The 23,136-nt window shown below is 44.6% G+C and overlaps 2 protein-coding genes across 2 annotated transcripts in view; both read left to right on the forward strand.

Annotated features, from left to right (window-relative positions):
* The first annotated feature begins 2,262 nt into the window (after positions 1-2,262).
* Positions 2,263-6,896, forward strand: LOC127686001 (protein PET117 homolog, mitochondrial). The gene is made up of 2 exons (XM_052183791.1): positions 2,263-2,431; positions 6,750-6,896. The coding sequence occupies exons 1-2, from the start codon at positions 2,336-2,338 to the stop codon at positions 6,894-6,896; spliced, it is 243 nt and encodes an 80-aa protein (XP_052039751.1). The 5' UTR covers positions 2,263-2,335.
* A 253-nt stretch (positions 6,897-7,149) lies between these two features.
* Kat14 (lysine acetyltransferase 14) overlaps positions 7,150-23,136 on the forward strand; it is a 33,528-nt gene continuing 17,541 nt past the window's right edge. The window contains exons 1-4 of the mRNA XM_052183790.1: positions 7,150-7,420; positions 9,485-9,603; positions 14,174-14,295; positions 22,195-22,376. Of these exons, the coding sequence (XP_052039750.1) occupies positions 7,162-7,420; positions 9,485-9,603; positions 14,174-14,295; positions 22,195-22,376 (682 nt within the window). The 5' untranslated portion in view covers positions 7,150-7,161. The remainder of the gene's footprint in view (positions 7,421-9,484; positions 9,604-14,173; positions 14,296-22,194; positions 22,377-23,136) is intronic.

Genomic DNA, 23,136 nt, shown 5'->3' on the forward strand with positions numbered 1-23,136 from the left:
TTAGCTGGGGCATCTTGACCTTGGGATGGTGTACTGGCTGGTTTTGTGTGTCAACTTGACATGAGCTGGAGTTATCACAGAGAAAGGAGCCTCCTTTGAGGAAATGCTTCCACGAGATCCAGCTGTAAGGCATTTTCTCAATTAGTGATCAAGAGGGGAGGGCCCCTTGCAGGTGGTACCATCCCTGGGCTGGTAGTCTTGGGTTCTATAAGAAAGCAGGCTGAGCAAGCCAGGGGAAGCAAGCCAATAAGTAACATCACTCCATGGCCTCTACATCAGCTCCTGCTTCCTGACCTGCTTGAGTTCCAGTACTGACTTCCTTTGGTGATGAACAGCAATGTGGAAGTATAAGCTGAATATATACTTTCCTCCCCAACTGGCTTCTTGGTCATGATGTGCAGGAATAGAAACCCTAAGACAGATGGGTATAGAAAGGAGTTGGGTAATTTCCCACAGGATTCTTCATCAAACAGATCAAATCCTAGTTAAACTAAAATGGCCTCAGCAAGAGTACAAGATGGAGGAGCCTCTTCTTGTCCTGTCACACGCCTTCCTGGTGTTTCAGGTGTGATTAAGAAAAAAGAGTTAACTGAACAAGGTAAATAATATGTGGTCATCAGTGATGCTTTCTCTGAAAGATCTTGACATAAAAGAGGGAAAATAAGAAAACTTATTCAGTAGAAACTTCGAATTGCCCATTAAACTATTTTCTTTAATCATAGTGCCAACTCCTAAAAATACACCCAAACTAGATGTTCTAGCAGCTACTTTAAATAAGTTGCTTTTCAGTGTCTGAAAGCACACAGCCGATCAGCTATTAAGTAATAATTATACAAAACATCTTGCCTTGGTTTGTAAACATTGGCCTACATGTTAGACACAACACTTACAAGCTGCTTCTCCTCCTCTTCTTCCTCCTCCTTCTCCTTTTCTTGAGACATTGTTTCTGTGTGTAGTCTTGGCCTTCCTGGAACTTGCTCTGTAGACCAGGCTGGCCTTGAACTCTGAGTTCTGCCTACCTTTGCCACCCCAGGGCTGGGATTAAAGGTGTGTGACACCACTGTCTAGCATTAAGAGATTTTTAAAAACAAAACACATCTCAAGAAGACAAATTGGAAAATTAATCACAATAGAATGAAAGGCCATCTGAATTTCTGGTGTCATTCCAAGGCCATTTATAGCTGTTAAGCTCACTGATTTACTGGATGAAAAGTCTGGGGTTACCATAAATCAAAATTATTGTGGCATTTTTCTTTAGGGAGATATGCAAAAATAACCTGAATTTCTTCTCATTCCAAAATTCACTGGGCCCAAACTCTTATTTTCACATTCAAAGATAGAACCTACGAAGTCTGCTAAAATGCTGTGGTCAGCCAGACTGACATTTGCAAAGAATGAGATTATAACAGTTCATAATAGTATGTTCTTCATGCCATTTGGGTTTACTTAACAGATAATGGAAGAGCAAAGCATATTGAACCGAATGTTGGAGAAACACTAGGAATAATCAAGGCCTGAATGAACCTTGTCACTGTTGCCTATCGGTTTTCATCAGCAGCTTCAAATGTGTATTTTCGTGGATAAGTGTGACTTACTAATACACTATTCTTCATTGGCAGCTCAGTCAAATACTAAACGTTCTGGGAAGCCAAGTCGCCTTTTTAATTTAAGGGGTACGTGCAAATGACACCATCCTTATCCTCCTGTGAACTACTCTGTGACATAAGGATCTTGGCATTTGCATTCCTGGCAGGCTCCAAGGGCATCGAGGACATCTCTTAAAGAGTTAAGGAAACAAAAAAAAAAAAAAAAAAAAAAAAAAAAAAAAATAAATAAATAAATAAAAAATAAAAAAAATAAAAAATAAAAGAAAAGGTTATAGGAGCTACATATTTCCGGATCCTTGCCTGACCCAGTCCACTTCCCAGGCAACACCGAGTAGCCGAGGCTAAGGCAGAAGGATTGCGAGTTAGAAGTTAGTCTGAACTGCATAGCAATACCTTGTCAAACCCCAATCACGCAGCTTTTAGATTCTAAGAAAATTTAGGGTCTGATCTGCCGCCCCATAGCGACATACTCCACAGGTACTCCCAACCCCGACTCCCGCGCCTCTAAAACTGCCCAGCACTGCGACTTCCTGGTGAAGGCGGCCCCCAAGCTCCCACCCTAAGCAGCAGCAAAGTGGGCCAGGGATTACGCTCGGCGCTCGATTGCTCGAGCTTGGCGACGATAGACCTTGCAAGGGCTCTGCGCTCGAGGGGTCGAGCCTGGCCCGTTGCGGCGGCTGCGGCGGCGGGGGGCGGGCGCGGGAGCGAGTCCGCGGCCGGGAGCGGGAATGTCGAGGAGTTCGAAGGCAGTGCTGGGCCTCTCGGTGCTGCTGACGGCGGCCACGGTGGTCGGCGTGCATCTGAAGCAGCGGCAGGACCGGCAGGTCGGTGTCACGTGACCGCGTCTTCCGGGGCGCGGAGCCCGCAGCTGTCCCTGCGCGCGTGGCGGGCCGGGCGGGCTGCTAGGGCGCGTTCAGTTTTCCGACTCCTCTGCCCAGCCACGAGGCCTAAAGCCGGGACGGAAGCCTCGGGGCAGGGTTTAGCTCTGAGTTGGTTGCGGGAGCTCGAGGCCCTAGGGGCATCACAACCCACAAAGCCCCCACCCGTAATTGTTAAGCCCCGAGATAACGCAGCTCACACCCACACCCCCACCCCCACCCCAATGCCTTTGGCTAAAGTAACTTTGAGATTTTTGCAACTTGCATAAACTAACGGTCTGCTTCGAGACCTGGGTTCTGGAAAGGATAAAAGGTAGCGCCCTTCACGTTTTCTTTTGATGACTTTATTTCGGGCACAATCTGGCTTATTAAATGAGCGACTGACCGACTCTTCCTCATTCCAGTTTGCAACGGCTTGTGCGCTAAGCACATTGAGAACACATAGTTAATTTTAACTTCTCGACCGTGTTCTTTTTTATAATGGTACCGCACTGTGCAGGCCAGGGTTTGGTATTTGCTCTTTCAAGCAACACCTTCACAGGTATTTGGTTTGAACCGGATTTGCCGAAGGCAGAAGTAATGAAAAGTAACTGGAAGTCTCGAGCGTCAACACCCCATTGACCTTAGTATTCCCAAAGTAGAAATCGGACGAGTCTTGCAATGTCATAAGAATTTTTGAGGAGCAGGATCCGATAAGCAGTGATGTAGAAACGCACACGAAATTAAAGATTTGGCATTAAAGTATGGTTCCCTAGGGATGTCTTTTGGAGTAAAAGCAAGAAACTTCCTTCCTAGGAGGAAAAGGAAAAGATGGTTCTAATCAAACTTGGAAGACAGGATGTCTGTGTCCTCCTGATGTATTTTGGAGACCGTGGTTTGGAGTCAGTTTTGTTCAAGCTGTTCCCTTGGGAAGTTTTTACAGTGTGAGCAGACCAATTAAACCAGTCTCGGAGCATGGAGACTCAGCTGTGTTCCAGAAGGCACACTAGAGACTTTACTGAAACGGTCGAGAATCTCCGGTAGAAAATGGAAAAGATCTAGTTATTTCTTGGAAGTTAGTGATCAAGAAATACTGGCCAAAATAAGCTGTCCTGTAGTTCTTCATTAGCGACTTAATGTAAGATCTAGGAAGGATAGATGTATTGAAAACTTCAAGGTGGCAGTAAATGAAATAGTGGCTTGTTTTCTGTCTACCCCACACCACACAGTGTTTTTCACTTTACATACATTGTCTTTAACTCTCAAAGGAACTTAGTAAATTTACAATTTACAGATGGTCCCTAACTTAAGGTGGTTAACTTGCTTTTAGGAAAGGAGTATTGTTTGTATTTAGTGAAACTTTCTTTGAATATTGAATTTTGGTATTTTCCCAGGCTGAGCATCAATGGTAGGATTCTTTCAAAATGCTGGGCAGCAAAACAAACCACAGACCCCTGGGAGCCCCAGGGTCCTGTGCTGTCATGTCTCCAGGATGCTCGTATTCTGTGCCATCGTGTTTTGCTGAGCCCTGGCGTTTGCTAGCTTAGGTAGGCTTAGAACACCTTTATTATTTTCGGTTTATTGTGTTTCCGGGTATAGTCCTATGGTAAGTTGAGGGGTGTTAATGACTATAGGAATCAGAGCTCCAGATGATAGAATCAGGTTAGTAAAGAGTTGTGTCGTTAGGGTTTCTACTGTTGTGACAAAGCACCATGACTAGAAGTACCTTGGGGTGGAAAGGGTTTAACTTACGGCTCCATATCCCAGCTCATCATGGAAAGGAAGTAAGGTGACGATCTGGAAGTGGGAACGGAAGCAGAACCGGCCAAGAAGCTGCTCACTGGCTGGCTTATCGTAAGACAGAGTCTTTCTGGGTAGTTTTGGCTGGCTTAGAACTCAGAGAGAGCTGCCTGCTACTACCTCCTAAATTCTAAAACTAATGTGTACCACCATGCTGGACCTGAGCCTCTCATTCTTAAATTTCCCAACTCCTTGGGTATAGCAAATGAAGCTATAGGCCTGGGAGAGGCTCAGTAAGTACTAGGTGAGTCTTTTTCTTTATTTTTTCTTTTCTTCCTTCCTTCCTTCCTTTTTTTCCTTCCTTCCTTCCTTCCTTCCTTCCTTCCTTCCTTCCTTCCTTCCTTCCCTCCTTCCTTCCTCCTTCCTTCCTTCCTTCCTTCCTTCCTTCCTTCCTTCCTTCCTTCCTTTTTGAGTATTGTAAAAACACAAAACCCCTTGCAAACAAATAGAAACACCACACATCAAAATTAAGAGACTCAAAGACTGTACAACTCAGTAAACTTCTGTATAGTGTTTACATGTTTAATTATTTTTTATTGTTTTCTACCTAAGAGGGTTTGCATGCATATATGAGCACTCATTCATATCTGGTGCCTGTGGAGGTCGGAAGAGGGCGTGGCGAGGGCGTGGCACCCCTTGGCCTGGAGTTAGAGACATTTGTGAGCCTCTGTGGGAACTGAATTTAGGTCCTGCAAGAATGACACTTAGCCCTGGAGCCAGCTCTCCGGCCCCGCTGTATGGTTAGAATGGGTAGGTGTTCAGAGCAGAAGCTGTGAAGTTCCACTTGCAGTAGACTTTCAGTGTGTGCTATACTTTCTGTACTGAATCTGCTTTATACACCTACCCACCACCAAACCCAAAACCCATGACAGTCAGACCCAGAGAAACAATCCGAGTGTATTCCCTTTCATAATTTGTGTCCATTCTCACTCGCCTTCCCCATGTCCTTATATATAGCCTTTCTTGTTCTCTTCATGTCATGCTATACTCACACACACCTTCATTTCTGTATATACAAATATCATTGGCTAGATCCTGCTTATGAGAGAGAACTCTTTCTGAGAGTGTGTGACCTTGTTCAGTATTACACATTCTAATTCTATTCATTTCCCAACAGATTTTTAAACTATTTTTCTTTAATGCTGAGTAGTATTCTGTCGCGCGCGCGCGTGTGTGTGCGTGTGTGTGTGTGTGTGTGTGTGTGTGTGTGTGTGTGTGTGTGTGTAATACACTTTAAACTTTCATTATCCATTCATCTGTTGGTGACCAACTAGGTTGATTCAGGTTCTTTGTTAGTCCAGTCTTTAAAAACTGAGCTAGGGGCCCGGGCAGTGGTGGCACACGCCTGTAATCCCAGCACTCTGGGAGGCAGAGGCAGGCGGATCTCTGAGTTCGAGGCCAGCCTGGTCTACAGAGTGAGTTCCAGGACAGCCAGGGCTACACAGAGAGACCCTGTCTCGAAAAAAACCAAAATCCAAAAAAACCAAAACAAAAAACAACAAAAAAAAATGAGCTAGGTGGGAGGCAGAGATTGTCAGATCTCCTAGTTTGAAGCCAGCCTGGTCTACATAATGAGTGCTAGGACAGTCAATATTACATAAAAAGATGCTGTCTCCAAAAACAAACAAACAAAAACAAAAATTAAAAAAGATACAGCAACTGGAGAGACTGTACTACTTGCTCTTGCAGAGGAACTGGGTTCTATTCCCAGCACCCATGTGGTGAGTCAGCTCTCTGTAACTCCAGTTCCAGGGTACGGGTCACCTTCTTCTGGTTTCTACAAATAGTGTACCTGTATAACTTGTAGCCAGAACACCCATACACATGAAATAGAATTAAAAACATAATATTTTCATGAAGTTTCTGTTAAAAATGTACTCTTGAGAGCTACAGATTACACAGTATTTGCAATAATAACCAAGTAGATCTTTTAAATTCAAGTTCGGCACCAGGGTCACATTCTGCTTCTAGTGTTTCCAAGGTAGCGATCATTGAGAAACTTAGTTTTTAATGGTAATAGTCCCTTTTTTTTTCTTTCTAATCTAATTGATTGGGAATTTCATGTGTCTGCCTTTCTCACATCCTTACTGTTCTGTTCTTCTTGATATTTATTGTTTGTCTTAGGTAACTGCTTATAGTTTGCAGTTTTGTTGTACTAATTCATCAGATGTTAAAAGCATCACTTACCAATTAAATTTGTAAAATTCAACATAGTGCTGTTTTTTAATCAATTCCCTTTAATCTTTCTGTGTTCAGGAATTTCTTAAAATGTGATAAGAAGTCACTTAAGTATTAACATAACACATTACCAGATTTACTTGGTGGTTTCTTTATTTACATTGTACAAAAAGTTAAAATAGTAATTGGGTATTTAGAATTGGAACATTTTGAGTTTATTTTGGTGGCACTGTTATTTAGATTTGAAGGCACAGGATGGGAGCCACCTGTTCAGGGGGTAACTAAAATCTGCTTCTTATGTTTTTAGAGGCTTCGTGACGGAGTGATCAGAGATATTGAGAGGCAGAACCAGAAAAAAGAAAACATTCGTCTTTTGGGAGAACAGATTATTTTGACTAAGCAGCTTGAAGCAGAAAGAGAGAAGATGTTGGAGAAAGGATCTCAGAATACCTGACTTTGAGAAGCTGGGGCAGTGCTGAGTGGGTTTGCGGAACTGTGGGCGTGGTGTGGTGGTAGAGAGTGGCTAGTGCGAGCTGCACCCCCAAATCTCTCTGCATTTAAACCTTGTTAATGAAGGACAGTGGGTCCTGTCTTCCAAATTGCTTCTTTAGAGAATCAGTTCGGTCTGGATAGAGTGCTTGTGGGCAGATGCTCTTCTGACGGTGTGGAGGACTCCTGCAGAGTCTCTGTTGGCTGAGGCGTGTGTGGGAGCAGGGGTGATGGATAGTGGCATCCACCTGAGCAGTCTCCTAAGCCGGCACGACGATGAAGCCACCAGAACATCCACCTCGGAAGGGCTGGAGGAAGGTGAGGTGGAGGGAGAGACTCTCCTGATCGTGGAGTCGGAGGATCAGGTGTCAGTGGACTTATCTCACGACCAGAGCGGGGATTCCCTCAACAGCGATGAAGGGGATGTGTCATGGATGGAGGAACAGCTGTCGTACTTCTGTGACAAGTGCCAAAAGTGGATCCCAGCCAGTAAGGAGCTTCTCAATTCCTTTGCTTGGTTGATCCCTATGAGATGGCTGCTTTCCAGTCTGTGAAAAACACTAATAAAATAGACTTGAGTAAAAATACAGTTATCATATTTATTATTATTAGTCTAGTTTACCAAATGTAAATTTTACAAGACCACATTTTTTTTTCCTTTTTAGTTCTTCAAAACAGTCATTTATTTTATATGTATGTGGGTATGCCTGAGTGTGTGCGCCATGCGCATGCAGTGCCTGCAGACGTCAGAGCCGTCAGAGCCTGCAGCTCTGGAGTTACACGTGGTTGTGAGCCACTGTGGGCACTAGGTACTGAGCCCACCTCCTCTGCAAGGAGATTAACTGTTTACTTGCTGAGCCATTTCTCCAGGCCCACAAATCCACATTTATATTAATAAGAATTGTCTACCACTATTCGATTGATAACATTCTGGATGGTAGCCCAAGAAAAATTAGGAATCCTGTGTTACTTAAGTCATTAGCCATATTTTACTAACAAGATTACACTGTGGGTTGGGGGACACCTTCTGTTGCCAGTCTAGAATTCAGGTTCTGTGAGTTCTCCAACATTCGTGGAGTACTGCTCTTCCTCTGAGGGGAGCTTAGAACGGGCAGGCCAGTGGTGCTTGGTTCCTGCCTGGAGACCAGGCTTGTGGAATTCCTTTATTCTGGCCGGAGGCACTGTGCACAGATCTTGAGGGTCCCGGCTGCCCGCTTCCTAGTGTGCTTTGCTAGCCCTCACATTCTTAAACAGCATTTTCCCTTAGGCAAGAGATGAGAAAAGGCAGGTGTCCTGAGGATTGCTTTGTGTAAGAGTTCTTAGCTAGTGAAATGGAGCTCCTAACACTCAGTGAAGTTGGTCATTTTCTGGTATGTTGAAGCTTTTGTTAAAAATGAATTAAATTTTACAGGCAGTGGTGGCGCAGGCCTTTAATCCCAGCACTTGGGAGGCAGAGGCAGGTAGATTTCTGAGTTTGAGGCCAGCCTGGTCTACAGAGTGAGTTCTAGAACAACCAGGGCTACACTGAGAAATCCCGTCTTGAAAAACAAACAAGAATTAAATTGTTCAAATAGCTACTGTAAATAGGTTAATAATAGCAGTGCTTAGAAAACAAACCTAGAATTGACTAGTTGGCTGGTGTTTGTTTCTCAGCTCTTCTGAGAATTCTGGCTTTCCCAGCATTGTCCTCCCAGGGTAAATTTTTAAGGGGCCTTTCATGGTTGGGCCCTGCTAACTTTTTTAGGGAGGTAAGGTGAACTTTTCATTCTTTCCAAACAATTCTTTGATTCCTAGGATTTTTTTACCTTTTAGTTTTCTCTCTGGGACACGTACGTGGGCAGCTTCCCTGCACCCTGCCCCACAGGCAGCCCTCTCTTCTAGCCGATTGCTGTTCCCCTTGGCCCCCACAGACCCCCATTCCCTCCCGGATGGGCTTGGGCCTCCCTGTCTCTGTCCGTACCCTGCCCCATGAAGCACATTCTACTGTGTTGCACAAAGCATCAGTAGCACCTAGGAGCTTCAATGCGGAGCCCAGCCCCAATCTCGGAGCCTGCAGCATTCCATTTGGGGGTGGACCCGGCCATAGTAAGGAAATAAAGCCCAGCCACCTGGGTGGGTCCAAAGCTTCGCAAGAATCCACAACCAGTGCAGTTGTGTCTACCCGTGTTCTTTGCTGCCTCTAGATTTACGTATAAGCCTGTGAGAGCAGGCACAGATCGTGGCTGCCTTAGACACCTCATATCCAGTTCCTAGCCTGGTGCCTGGCTGGCGGCTCAAGCTCAGGTATTCCCTGAAAGAATGAAGATCACGGGCCTAGAGGACTCAGGAATGCGACTGCTGGGCAATCCTGTTAGAGCAACCATACCTGCTCTTCCAGGAACTTCCTCCTAAAAAGCTCAAGAGCCCGTAGGTTCTAGGAGGGGCAGCTACCTGACAGCAGAAGGGGAAACAACGTTTTTCTCTTTCTCCTCTGCTACTGTCCTGATGGCTGAGCTGTTGGATTGCCAGGGCACGAGGCAAACCCATGATGTGGCTTTTTGTTTTTTCTCCTAGGTCAGCTGAGGGAACAGCTCAGTTACCTTAAGGGCGATAACTTTTTCAGGTTTACTTGTTCCGATTGCTCGGCGGATGGCAAGGAGCAATACGAGAGGCTGAAGCTGACATGGCAGCAGGTGAGTACGGAGCGCACGCTTCTCCAGACATCAGGTCGGGAGGCCCAAGATGCTGGGATGGTTAGCCAGAGGGAGGCACTTGGGAGAGGTTGGGGGATGGGGCACTTCACAGTGGAAATGGATACGGAAGGTGTGGATAGAGCACTTCATGGTTTTTTTTTTAAATGCCGAGCCAGGTGGTGCAGGCCTTTAATCCTAGCACTTGGGAGGCAGAGGCAGGTGGATTTCTGAGTTTGAGGTCAGCCTGGTCTATAGAATGAGTTCCAGGTCAGCCAGGGCTACACAGAGAGACCCTGTCTTGAAAAACAAACAAACAAACAAACAAAAAACCAAAAACAACAACAACAAAAACCAAAAAAAAAAAAAAAAATACCCCTGCTAATTTAGTGAGTTCTTGAGAATCTTAATCAATTTTATTTATGTCATACGGAGCTTAGACTCAGCTGAAAACTAGGCCCATGTTTTTCTGGCAGTCATTTCAAGCCTAACAAAGCCAGAGGTACTCTGGAAGTAGATTTGGCAGAAACGATTTGATAACTTGATAACAAAGGGAGTATAACCAACTGGTGTAGCCTTCCTGCTTTGGAACTTGGAGGTCTTTATTTACGGATAGATGCTTTTAGCTGTCTCAAATATCAGTACTCTGTATCAGTAACTGTTTAATGATCTTCAAGTTATATTAAATTGTTTGGTTTTATTTTAATGTGTGTGTGTGTGTAAAATGATGTGACAAGGTATATAGCCAGTCCTTAAGTTAAAAATAAAGGATTTTACATTAATTACTGGTTTTGTTGGTGTTTGTAATGCTGGGGTCAAACGCATGGCCTCTCTTACTTTAAGTGCCGTATCTGTGAACTGTACTCGAGACCCCATGGCTGTCTTGCCTCTTAGTTTATGTTTATTTATATGACCTATAAAGAATGCCTACCAGGAACCAGGCATTATCTGAGTCCTGTAGAGTGCTGTGGTGGGTGAACCAGCTGAAGCCTCCACCCCTAACCCCCGGAGGCCATTAGCTCTCTGTGATCTGATAACTGTGATAATTGCCTAGCACTCTTTCCTTGAAAACAGTAAATAGAAAGGAGGAAGATTTTAAATGTGCCACTCTGGAGTTTCTTGTAGATGGTAGTTGCCATAAGAATCTGAATAGCTGTCTTTTTCACCAGTGCTTGATTATCTGTCACCCCAGGAGACCTGTCCACTTGCTTGGGAGGCTGCTTGACTTGCCCAAAATACATAGGTAGAAGATAGAGGAAGTTTGACTTGCACATCGTCTATGGGGCTTACAGTTGGGTCCCCCCGCCCCCCAGATGGTATACTATATGTGAGCCAGGTGTGCTACTATGAAGAGAATTGCAAGCAGATAGGTGGACTTGTATTGAGCCTGCAGGTAGCTTCTTTAAAAAAAAAAAAGATTTACTTATTATTATATCTAAGTACACTGTAGCTGTCTTCAGACACCCCAGAAGAGGACATCAGATCTCATTACGGATGGTTGTGAGCCAGCATGTGGTTGCTGGGATTTGAACTCAGGACCTTGGGAAGAGCAGTCAGTTCTCTTAACCACTGAGCCATCTCTCCATCCCAGGCAGCTTCTTATAAAAGCTGTAAAATGGAGGAAAGAAAATACAAGCGGTCATTTTCAAGAATGTCACTTTTCTATGGAAATATCTTCCGTAGATATTTTTAAAAGAAAAGTTAGTTCCTGGTTATATTTCTTAGAAAATGTACTGTTGGCCCCATTTATGTACTTAATCAGGTTAGCTGTGACTGAGAAAACTTGTTTTCACTTCTAGAAGATATATTGGTTGTGGATAATACCCTGAAAGGAAGAAGTGGTGACTGAATAATACATTACACACACACACACACACACACACACACACACACTACATTCTCATAAGCCACGACCAGTGTTTCTGGTAGCAACTGGAAAAGTCCATCTTTTACCAGAAACCTGAAAGAATCAGCTGGTCCTCAGTAATTTCTGTATGGGTCCAAATACTTAAAGTGTATTGTAAGATGTGCTTTCAGCTTTTTAAATCTCAAACTTTGTTGATCTAAATAAGGAGAGGTGGCTTGCAACACACAGCATTTTCTTTGCATTACAAAATATAAAGTCTGGATCTGCTTTTGGACGGAAGAGCGAGCGCTTCCCTTCATGTGCCTCTGTGCCTTCTCAACTCCTCTTGGCCTCCAGCACAGGGGAAACTCTCCGAGATGCCCCGGGTGGGGGTGAGAGACATTTGCACGCTTTTATCCTGGGACTTCACTCCTCTGACATGGGTGAAGCATTCCTTGCCTCTGTTTCTCCTTCTGGGTCCTGCAGCAGGCAGCTCCTGAGGGTTCGTCTGCTGTGTCTCCAGTTCAGACAGCCCTGCACTGGGCTCTGGAGACATTTTTGTCCTGAAGGCCATCTTCCTTATGGTGATCATGGTCTGGTGTTGTGAGTAGAAAACTGGTCTGGCATTTAAGCTGTAGATCACACTCTGGAAGAGGAGGAGCAGTGGCTGCTTTCAGATAGTATATAGTGCCCAGCAAATGCTAAGTGATCATAGAAAAGCCATTTTCAAGTAAGTAAAGCTTATTCCATAACTAAGGCATCTGTTGAATAACTTTCTCTTTCTGTGTGCTAGGAGACATAGAATGTAAGATAAACTGGTTTTCATTGTTCAAAACTTTATCTTCCCCAAAGGAAACTTCGTGTTCATTAAGTGACTCTCCATGAGTTTTAACTGGTTAAAGGAAGTCACTTGTTGGCTGATGTTGTAGGGTCAAGTGCTGTGCGCAGGATGACATGCAGGGAGTTGAGACTTGGTGCTGAGGTTTTGAGGCCCTTTCAAGGTGTGGACGTGGACTAGCTCTGCTCATAGAATCACTGGGGTTTAATGTGGTAAACACACCTGACGGAGGCTAAACTGCAGGTTATCAGACCTCCTGGTAGAAAGAAGGGTTAAGGGTTAAGAATTCTTTTCTAGGCTCTGGTCTCTTGATGTTTTAGAAGATTTATTTTATCTTCTGTGTATATGTATGTGTCTGTACATATGTGTAACGATCTGTAGAAGCAGAAATGCGTGTTGTATCCTCTGAGCTGGAGGTGCAGGCAGTTATGAGTCACCCGACATGGGTTCTGGGAACTGATTTTTTTGGGTCTTCCAGAAGAACAGAAGACATCATGGTTTTCAGTAGCTTCTACAGTTTTGTCCATTTCTGTAAAACTGCATATATAAAACATCTGTATAAATACAGGTGCCAAGAATCATGTGAAAGCATAGACATTGAAATGCTGAAACCTGCCTTTTTTGTTTTCGTTTGTTATTATTTGCTTTTGTTTTTTGAGACAGGCTGTACTTAAGTTCACAATCCTATCCCAGTCTCTTGAGTTCTACAGTAATAGGTACCTAACTACTCATAGCAAAGCGCATGTTTCTTTTTTTAAATGGAAACTGTAAAAGAAATTAAGATTTTTATATGTTATAGAGTGTGTGCAGGTTTTGTAGAAGTCAGAGAGCTGTTGGGTCCCCTGCAGCTGGAGTTACCGGCAGTTGTGAGCCTCTGGTGTGGGTGCTGGTAACTGAACTCCGGTCCTCCGGAAGAGCAGCAAGGGCTCCTGAGTGCCAAGCCAACTCTCCAGCTCCTGGTGCTCTCCCTGATGGGAATGCAGATGCTTTTCCTCTTACTTTGCTCTTCTGTGTTAGTAAAGTCTTCTGTAATGGTGTGTGTTTGTGTACTTCTGGGCCATATTCTCACAGTAGGCCAAGATTCCTTGTCTGTAAAGCTAGCAGGCTGGGACTAGATAGGAGCTGCTACACGGAGCTAGCTGCAGGATTGTCCTGGGGTCCTTTGTGAGTGGGATGGGCAGCCAGGCCTGTTCCTTGTCTAGTGCTGTCTGTATTTGAAGAAAGGTCTCTACAGCTCTAAATGGCTGTGCCTCGAGTGGATAGACGCCTGCCTGTGACACTGCCCAGCTCTGAAATTTTGAGTCTTGTCTTTGCCTGGTAGAAAGCTTAGAAAAGTGTGCATTCAGGAATGATTTTCAAAACTTTGAATAAAGGCTAGCTAGCGCCATCAGTCAGAACATGCCGTATGGAGTCAGCACCTGAAGGTCTGTCTGCTGTCAGCAGGCAGCCTCTATATTTAGAGTTACAGGGAGGACTGAAGAGATGACTCAGCAGTTAAGAGCACTGACTGCTTTTCCAGAGGCTCTGAGTTCATTTCCCAGCAACCGCATGGTGGCTCACAACCATCTGTAACATAATCCGATGCCCTCTTCTGGTATGCAGGTGTTCTAGCTTCATATATATGAAATAAATCTTTAGCACCTCCTGGTCAGCCAGCCACACACCAGCCCTCCCTGTGTGACACATAGACAATAGCTGTACCTAATAACTGAACTAGTGATATCTTACAAAAGCAACAGGCCGTAAGACTGCCTCGGTTATGGCCGAGCACATCCTTCTGAGTCTTCTATCCCGCCTTCCTACTTGGAATCTGAAACAAAGCAGCTCTCCCCAGGATGCTGCCCTCCCTCCGCGGGCCACCTTCCCAGCCTCTCCCATTTGTGTTTCAGGTGGTCATGCTGGCAATGTACAACTTGTCTCTGGAAGGAAGTGGACGCCAAGGCTATTTCCGGTGGAAAGAAGATATCTGTGCTTTTATTGAAAAACATTGGACTTTTTTACTAGGAAATAGGTAACATGATTTTAAAACATCTTATCCTTGCAGAAAGATGTAAACAAGGTATACACAAGCTGAGAACCCAGCGCAGCCCTGATGGGATTTAAAGTGTCGCTCAAAGGGAAACTGAATTCGAGGAATGTGGGTTTATACTGTTTCTAATTGTGCTTCCAGAGGAGAGCGTGATGCTTCTGCAGAGATCGTTAGGTTTTTAAAAAAGGGTTAGATAAGTAACTAACTTGAGGAAAGAGGACTGTGCTGTCCTTTAAAGTGGGGGACATAGAGGTCAGAAAAGAAACAGAAAGAGCACTACTAACAGCACCCATTTAGAGTGCTCTTAGTGGATTCTTACAACCTTTTCCTTGTCAGCTCTGGAGAGCACACCCGTACTTTCATCCACTGTGTTTAGTGCGTGCGCGCGCACACACACACACACACACACACACACACACACACACACGGCTCATTCAAGTTAGGGGTGAACATCAGACTTAGGCCTGTGTGGCTGGGGCTGTGCTGAAGGCCATGTCAGTCTACAGAGCTGAGAAGTGGAGGTGAGTATGGCAGCGCTGGTGGTTTTGAGATGATGGCTCCTGGTTACCCTGAGGTCCTAGGTGAGGTGCACAGCGCTGTAGTGAGGTCAGCGGGGTTGACAGTGGCTCTGCATCACTGCTAGAGCGGAGCTGGACCACAGTCTGCGCTTTGGCAGCCTCTCCCTCTGTGCTGAGAAGTCAGCTTTGCCCGGGTTTCCTGCAGGCCTGAAGCCTGTGGGGAGGCAGCAGCAACGCAGAATAGATGTTTACAACGGGGTTATTTTAGCTCTTGCATTCTTTAGTGCTACTGAGAAAAGAATTAACACTGTGACAAGTGCGTTCTCATAAGAAAAGGAATCTGTTGTTTTAATTTACTGCCGCAGCACTGTTTATAGAAATTAATATGCCCTATTTATAAAGGTCCAGAAATGAGGGAGATGGTAAAATTAGATCTTGGAATGTTTTCATGATCTCTGCGTGCTTTCCGTTTAGTGAATTTTCTTCTGGAAGAAAGTGAATGTAGATTACCTGTTTTTGTGACTATTGCTTATTTGCCTAGGACTTGTTGGCCATGGCCAGAGAGTGTTCTGAGAGGAGCTGGCCAAGGCTTTTTTGTTTCTGACATGCAAGTGAGAAGCAGTTATTACCCTGCAGTGTCTGTGTAGTTTAACCATTAAACCAGTAGATTGTGTTGCTATTGGTATAGCACCTGAATTATTTACTTAATCTCCTGTCTTAGTCAGGGTTTCTATTCCTGCACAACATCATGACCAAGAAGCAAGTTGGGGAGGAAAGGGTTTAATCAGCTTACACTTCTGCGTTGCAGTTCATCACAAAAGGAAGTCAGGACTGGAACTCAAGCAGGAGCTGATGTAGAGGCCATGGAGAGATGTTCCTTACTGGCTTGCTTCCTCTGGCTTGCTCAGCCTGCTCTCTTATAGAACCCAAGAGCACCAGCCCAAAGGTGGAACCACCCACAAGGGGCCCTCCCCACTTGATCACTAATTGAGAAAATGCCCCACAGCTGGATCTCATGGAGGCACTTCCCCACCTGAAGCTCCCCTCTTCGTGATAACTTCAGCCTGTGTCAAGTTGACACACAAAACTAGCCAGTACATCTCCCTACTAAATAAAGTTAATTTTAAAAACATACTTGTTTTTAAAAGAACATCACACTGTAAGTGGAAAACTTGTGTGATTTGCTATCAGTAGACTGTAACTCGAGACAGGGTTTCTCTGTGTAGCCCTGGCTGTCCTGGAACTCACTCTGTAGATAGACCAGGCTGGCCTCAAACTCAGAAATCCACCTGCCTCTGTCTCCCAAGTGCTGGGATTAAAGGTGTGTACCACCATCGCCTGGCAGACTGTAACTCTTAACAATGGCACTCAAAGGTAACTCAGCAGTGTGAAACTGTAGCTGGATCTCATGCTGTAAGGACAAACCTGGCCTTTTGGTTTTGATCAGAAAGGCCACAAGTATAGTGAGAGTTTACAACAGTAGTAATTTTTCTGTAGTCTATCCAGAAGCTAGGAGGAGATTTAGAAATTGCTGTGAATCCATTTCCCGAGTGTCCAGACACAATCCTGTCTCTCACCTGGAGACCTGCTTTCTAATCAATGATTAGAAAGGTTCCCAGAAACTACTCATCTCAGATGGCTACCAAATGACCAGATATCCCTATGAGCTGACAGTCATTGTCCACAACAGAAGACACCTGCAAGCACTTTTAAGTTAACATTTTTTTGAGAGCTATTTTTATTCTGTTCTCTGCAGGACAGTCCTTATTTTGTTTTTGAGATAAGGTCTTGTGTAGCCCAGAGTGTCCTCAAACTCACTACCCAGCTGTAGATTCCTTGAACTTCTGCTCCCCTGCCTCTGGGGTCTTGAGATTGCAGATGTGCAGCACCGGGCCCTGCTTTGTGCAGTGAGGGGAACAGAGCTTAGGTCCTTACTGCGCACTCTGCCAAGTGCGCTGAGCCCCGGGCCTGGCCCTCGCAGGCCTAGGTGTGGCTTCTCTTTTTCAGTTGTCACAGAGTTAAGGGAATAGAATACTGGAATTAACTTTTAAATTTGGTGACATTCCTCTCCAGTGTTTTTGTTTTATGCTTTTAATGTTTTGTAAGCTTAAATATATGAAAGTTTATTTAAGAATAACCTCAATGTTTTATGTGCAGTTTTAGAAACAAATTAAAGATCATGTGAGAATTTAATTGCTACATATTTTTGTTTTGTTTTGTTTTAGTTGTTGTTTGTTTTTGAGATAGGGTCTGATTATGTAGTCCTGGCTAGCCTAGAACTCACTCTATAGACCAGGCTGGCCTTGAGCTCATAGAAATCTGCCTGCCTCTGCATCCTGAGTACTGGGATTAATGATGTGAGCTATCATGTGAGACAGTGTTCTGTCTTTTTTGAGATTCTACTCTGTAGCCCAGGCTGTCTCTGTATAGCCCAGACTGTCTTCAAACTCAGGACTTCTAACCTTTCAAGCACTAGAATTGTAGGTGTGGACCTTGTACACCTTGCCTGTCTCTGACTATAGAGTAGTTGCCTTTGTAAGTGATGGTTTAATCTGCTTTTACAGTCCTGGCTTTGAATGACTGTAGAAGACACTGTATAGGTATGGGTGTGTGGGTGTGTATGGGCGTGTAAGTGTGCACTAGAGATTGAACTCAGGTCCTCTTACTTGTGCAGCAAGTACTTTACCAACTGAGCCATACCAGCCTCCAAGAATGTTAATTATTGAGGAATAGTTTGAGCACTTTCTGCTGTTTGCTGTAGTCACTGGTTTTTAAGATATAGTTCTCAACAATTTGACATTTTTTAAAGTTGAGTATGTCTTACAATTAATGGTATGTCATAGTTTTTTTTTTTTTTTTTTTTAATTTATAGAGCTGCAGAGGTGGCTCAGAACGCTCCCTGCTCTTCCAGCAGACTTGAACTTGGTTTTCAACCCCCATGTCCAGTGTCTCACAACTGTCTGTAACTCCAGCTCTAGGGAATATGACACTGTCTTCTGATCTCCATGGGCACATGCATGCTTGTCACAGATATACAAATACACATAAATATAATGAAAAAAATTATTCTCAAGACAGGCTTTCTCTGTGTAGCCCTTATTGTTCTGGAACTTGCTTTATAGACCAGGGCTGTCCTCAAACATACAGAAATCCGTCTGCTTCTGCCTCCCAAGTGATGAGATTAAAGGTGTGACCCACTCTTTAAACAATATTTTTAAAGATATTATTGATATTTTATATTGATATTGATAAAGATTTATTGATATTTGCGTGTGTGTGTGTGTGTGTGCGTGTGCGCGCGCGTGCGTGTGTGCATGTTAGGTATACTACATGCCTGCAGGTACCCACAGAGACTGGAGGGTATTGGGTCTCCTGGCGCTAGAGTTGCACATGTTGTGAGCCACTTGATATGGCCGTTGGAAACTGAACCCATGTCCTCTGCAAGAGTAGTAAGTGCTCGTAACTACTGATCTATTTCGGCAGCTCCAATGAAATAACGCTTATTTTGTTTGACAGTTTATTTTTGTTACAGTTTAATTGGTAATTAGCTTATTCTCCATAGTTGTACGTATAAATGGTACCTGGCATGTCTTATCACTGAGTTTTAGAGTTGATGGAATATGATAGATCATAGTCATAGTGGTTACAGTTTTCACCACAACTGAGTGTGGTGGTGTGACATCTTAATCCCAGTTCTCAAGTGGCAAAGTCAGGAGAATATATGTAAGTTTGAGGGTAGCCATGTCTACATAGCAGGTTCCGGCCAGTCAAGGTCACATAAAGAGGGAAAGTCTCTCTTAAAAACAGAACAGAAAGCCTGGTGATGATAGCACATGCCTGTAATCTCACTCAGGAGGCAGAGACGGGTGGATCGCTGAGTTCGAGGCCAGCTTGTTCTACAGAGCAAATTCCAGACAGCTGGGACTATACAAGATACCCTGTCTTGAAAAAAAAAACAATCTAAAGATGATCCTGGGCCAAGAATGTTACCACTTATTACAATTTTACTAGTTTAAGGAAACTGTGTTGGAGCTCCTGAGTTTAATAAAGACTGTGTCTCCTAGGGAATGGACAGCAGATTTCAGTTAGTTTCTTTTCAGTTCTTAGCACAACAGCAGGCTACTAGATATATGTCACCTACATCCAGCCCAAGGCAGGGAGCCGAATGTACCCGATCTCGTGTCTACTTGCAAATAGACCATAGGACCCAGGGTAGCCAAAAGCACCCTCTGCATACTGTGTGCTGTGCTCCGGTCGCTGGCTACTACTTCTCATCACAGCACTGGATAGAGACAGTAGCCAGTGGCACTGCACCTCCTCACCGCAGATGTGGGCAGTGAAGTTACAAACGCGACTGAGCACTTGAAAGATGCTCAGGTCACTAAGCACAAACCCTCTGCAGTGAGCTACCACCTTTATCCTACAGGAGCAGGAGGCAGGAGGATTACGAGTTCAAAACTAGACAAAGGTCCTATAGAAGTTTGGTCAGATAGTGAAAGCCTTCTCAGTCAGTCAGTCAGTGAACAGCTGTAATGGCAGACCCATGCACCTAGGAGAGGAAAGTAGAACTGCATGGGCATGCAGTCTGGTCGTTCCTCAGAAAGCCGAGCGAAGAATTACTGTATCTAGAAGTTCTGCTCTAGGACTCACTGTAGCTGAAATGAGGAAGCCCTGTGTGTCCACACACAGATGTACAAGCCTAGTATGTACGTGGAATGGGATGTTCAGTCCTAGAAAGGAAGAAAATCCTGCCATGTGTTAACTACATGCATGAACCTTGAGAACACTAAGGTGCATGAATTTCAATCATAAGCATTCTGTATGATTCCACTTACACTGGGTAGTAATGGAAATCCATAGATCCAGGAAGTAGGATGATGGCTGTCATCAGCTGGGGACTAGGGCAGCCTCTGACTGACAGTTACTTGTTTATAAGTATAGACTTTGTCTTGTACAATGAAACGAAGGTGGGTGATGGTGATGGCCATAGATATGAGTGTACTCAATGGCCACTGAACTATACACTTAAAATTGGTGAAGATGTACTTAGTTTGCCTAGTTCACCGCAATGAAGATGTGGCTGAGAGAGGATAGGTGAAGCCCATTTACACAAAGGTGCAGGAGCGCTCGCTCGTGTGTCTGTGCTCTGCCTGTCGTAGGCTGTGCTCATTTGTGGGTGGTGCCTTGATGACTGTGCCACAAATAGGTGTCTTTACATATGTCCGTCTGTATGCATCTGTCTCTCCATCCACCTTATATGAAGAGAACAGTAATGGGAGCTGTTGGTGGCCCCGCAGCTAAGGCACTGGCTGCTAAGCCCGACAGCCTGAGTCTGGTGCCCGGCATGTACACAGTGGAAAGAAAGAACTGAAATATTTGTGGATGTTTCCTTTTTGTCTTTGGTTTCTGGGCTCTAGGGACACACACATCACACATGTCTTCTCCGGGTGACCTCCACAAAGCTTGTGTGCTTAGACTCCCACTGGCAGAGTGTAAGTGTTCATGTCTCATATGCTGGAGAACAGCACTGTGCTTTTTTGTTTTTTTTATATTTTATTTTTATGTGTACGAGTATTTCGCCTGCCTATATTTTTGTCTTTGCATCCTATGCATGCATGCCCACAGAGGTCAGAAGAGGGTGTTGGGTCCCTAGGACCTGGAATTATGAATGGTTGTGAGCCACTGAGGGCTGGGAACTGAACCCAGATCCTTTGCAACAAGTGCTCTTAACTATTGATCCATCTCTCCGGCCCCAACACAGTGTTTTTTTTTTTTTGTTTTTTTTTAATCTTTTCTGTCTCAATCTTCTTTTTATTGTGATAAAGTATTATATAGTTATGAATTTAAATATTGAAATTTTAATTAGTTTTATTTTCTGTGTTTCTGTTTTTCTCACATGTATGTCTGTGTACCACATGTGTACATGGTGTGCCCTCTGATGTCAGAAGAAAGTATTGGGTTCCCTAGAACTGGAGTTATAGTTGTGTCCTACCATGTGAGGGGTGGGGATTGAACCCAGATCCTTTGGAAGAACACATGCTCTTAGTTGCCACATTCCTTGATAGAATGATTGCCGAGGGAAGGGTGGGGACAAGAGTGAGTGGGATGGGTTGGAAAGGTTAAAAAAAAGAAAATGCAGATGAAGGAGAGGTGTGCGGAGCCCAGAGATGGACTAGAAGACAGAACTAGTGGCTGCTCTGTCAGCTTCCCTTCACTATAACGGGTTACTCGTGACAGAAAGAGGGTTCTTTTGCCTGGTAGAAGCTCGGTCCTGTGATCAGGAGACCCTTTGGTTGAGCCTCTGATGAGGAGCGTCTGTCTTGGTGTGAGTATGTGTCGAAACAAGCTGTTATTTTTGCAGTCAGGACTGAGAGACTAAGGGAGCCTGCCCAACGGCCTAAGGACCTCGCTTAAGACCACACTTCTGAAATGTCCATACCTCCGGAAGCGCCCCCTGAGGTTGTGCCCCCCCCCCAAGGTTGTGCCTGTGCGGGTGGACTGGAGCCTGTCCGGGCTATAGCACCTGCTGAAGGTTCCCTCCCTTTGCAGTCCATGTTTGAAGCAGTGTTTTCTAGCAAAGCATTGTACTCCTTCTGTAAAAGTTAACTTTTGAGAAATTCTGGTAATTGATTTATATTTGTAAGGTGGAAATTGTGGCCATTAAAGTAATATTTAGTGACTGAATAGTTAGTTGGCCTTCAGCCTGTTTTTACTTTGTTATAGTTGCTGTCTGTAAAGCATGCCTTGGAGCCACGCTGGTATGTCAGGACACACTGAATCAGACAGATGTGTTCTCTGGGTGGAACAGCTGTTCACTAGGACTAATGATTAACTGTGCCGTCAGTGCCCAGGCTCACAGTAAAGGAAGCAAGGCAGCTTTTCCCCCTGTGATGGTTGATAAGTGGTTGGTTTTAGTCTGTTTGTTTTGTTGTTTTTTTCAGACAGGGTCTCTCCGTGTAGTCCTGGGGGTCCTGGAACTCTAATATGTAGACCAGAATGAGCATGAACTCAGAAATTCTCCTGCCTCTGCCTCTTCAAGTGCAAACACATGTGCCATCACATCTGGCTGTGATAAGTGGTTTTTATGTTTGAATTACTTCATTTGATCTCTAAGCCACTCTATAAGGTAATTCTGTTATCCTGGTTTCTCAGATGAAGAAACCGAGGCAGCTGGAAGGTGACAGGGAGGTGTGAAGGCAGGCCGACCCCACCCCTGGCTCCGAGCTGCGGAGCTCTGTTTCTTCCCCACTGCGGTCAGTGTGCAGCATCTGGCAGCCAGGAATCAGTGAGTTTATGTCAGATGTACTTCCTGTGCTGTGATCAAATTGAAGCGTCAATAACTTTGAAATTCTCTGTGCTTTAGGAAAAAGACTTCAACGTGGTGGAGCACGGTAGCAGGCTGCCTCAGCGTGGGAAGTCCTGTTTATTTCCGGTCAGGTGCTCAGGAGTTTGGAGAGCCTGGATGGTGGAAACTTGTTCACAACAGACCCCCAACCATGAGACCGGAGGGAGAGAAGCTGGCTGCCTCCACTTTGAAAGTGAAAGGTAAATTGTGAGAGGCCCCAGCCTGGGCTGAGTCTTTCTCCAGCTGCCACTCGATGCCTCTGGAGCTGTGAGGCAGGACAGTTTCACAGTCACAGGAGTTGGGGTGCTGGGGAGACTTCCTGTATGCAAATACTAGAGAAAACATTTGATCATTTCTTAATGAAGTCACTAGTTTTGTCATCTCCTTTGGTGACTTTCCACACCCTCCGTTCTCTCTGTCTGCCTCTTGTCATATGGCCTACAGTCAAAGCTGCCCTGACACTCACTTGTAGCACATGCTGGCCTTAGCTTTGAACCGTCCTCTGCCTCTGCCTCCCAAGTGTTGGGGTTACAGCATAAACCAAAACATGAAACAGAAGGTTGTTTTCAGTCGGATTTCCTTTAAGCTTTTTCTTGTGGAACTGTAAGGCCATCTGCAGGGGCAGAGAGCAGTGTGAGAGCCGCCTCCCTCACGGCAACCGTTGTCATTCCAGGGCTGCCGTCATCCGGCCCTCTGTCTCCCTCACAGTCTACTCATCTGCATCTTTGGCGTGTTTAGTAACATTTTATCCTTAAGTATTTCAGTATGTGTCTCTTAGCATGTTCTTTTTCTTTATAGGATCACTATAATGCTATTTTATGTTTAAATAGCATTTTAAGTCCTTATCACATGTTGATTTTTTTTTTAATCTAAAAACTTTCGTTTTTGAGACATGGTTTCTTTGTGTAGCCTTGGGTGTCCTGAATCTAGCTCTGTAGACCAGGCTGGCCTCACCTCACA

Source organism: Apodemus sylvaticus, chromosome 5 (genome assembly GCF_947179515.1).
Source record: "Apodemus sylvaticus chromosome 5, mApoSyl1.1, whole genome shotgun sequence".
NCBI classification, from domain to species: Eukaryota; Metazoa; Chordata; class Mammalia; order Rodentia; family Muridae; genus Apodemus; species Apodemus sylvaticus.

Coding starts and splice junctions, on each gene's coding strand:
- LOC127686001 (XM_052183791.1), top strand. CDS start 2,336: ATGTCGAGGAGTTCGAAGGCAGTGCTGGGCCTCTCGGTGCTGCTGACG. Junction 2,432..6,749: donor AGCAGCGGCAGGACCGGCAG/GTCGGTGTCACG, acceptor TTATGTTTTTAG/AGGCTTCGTGACGGAGTGAT.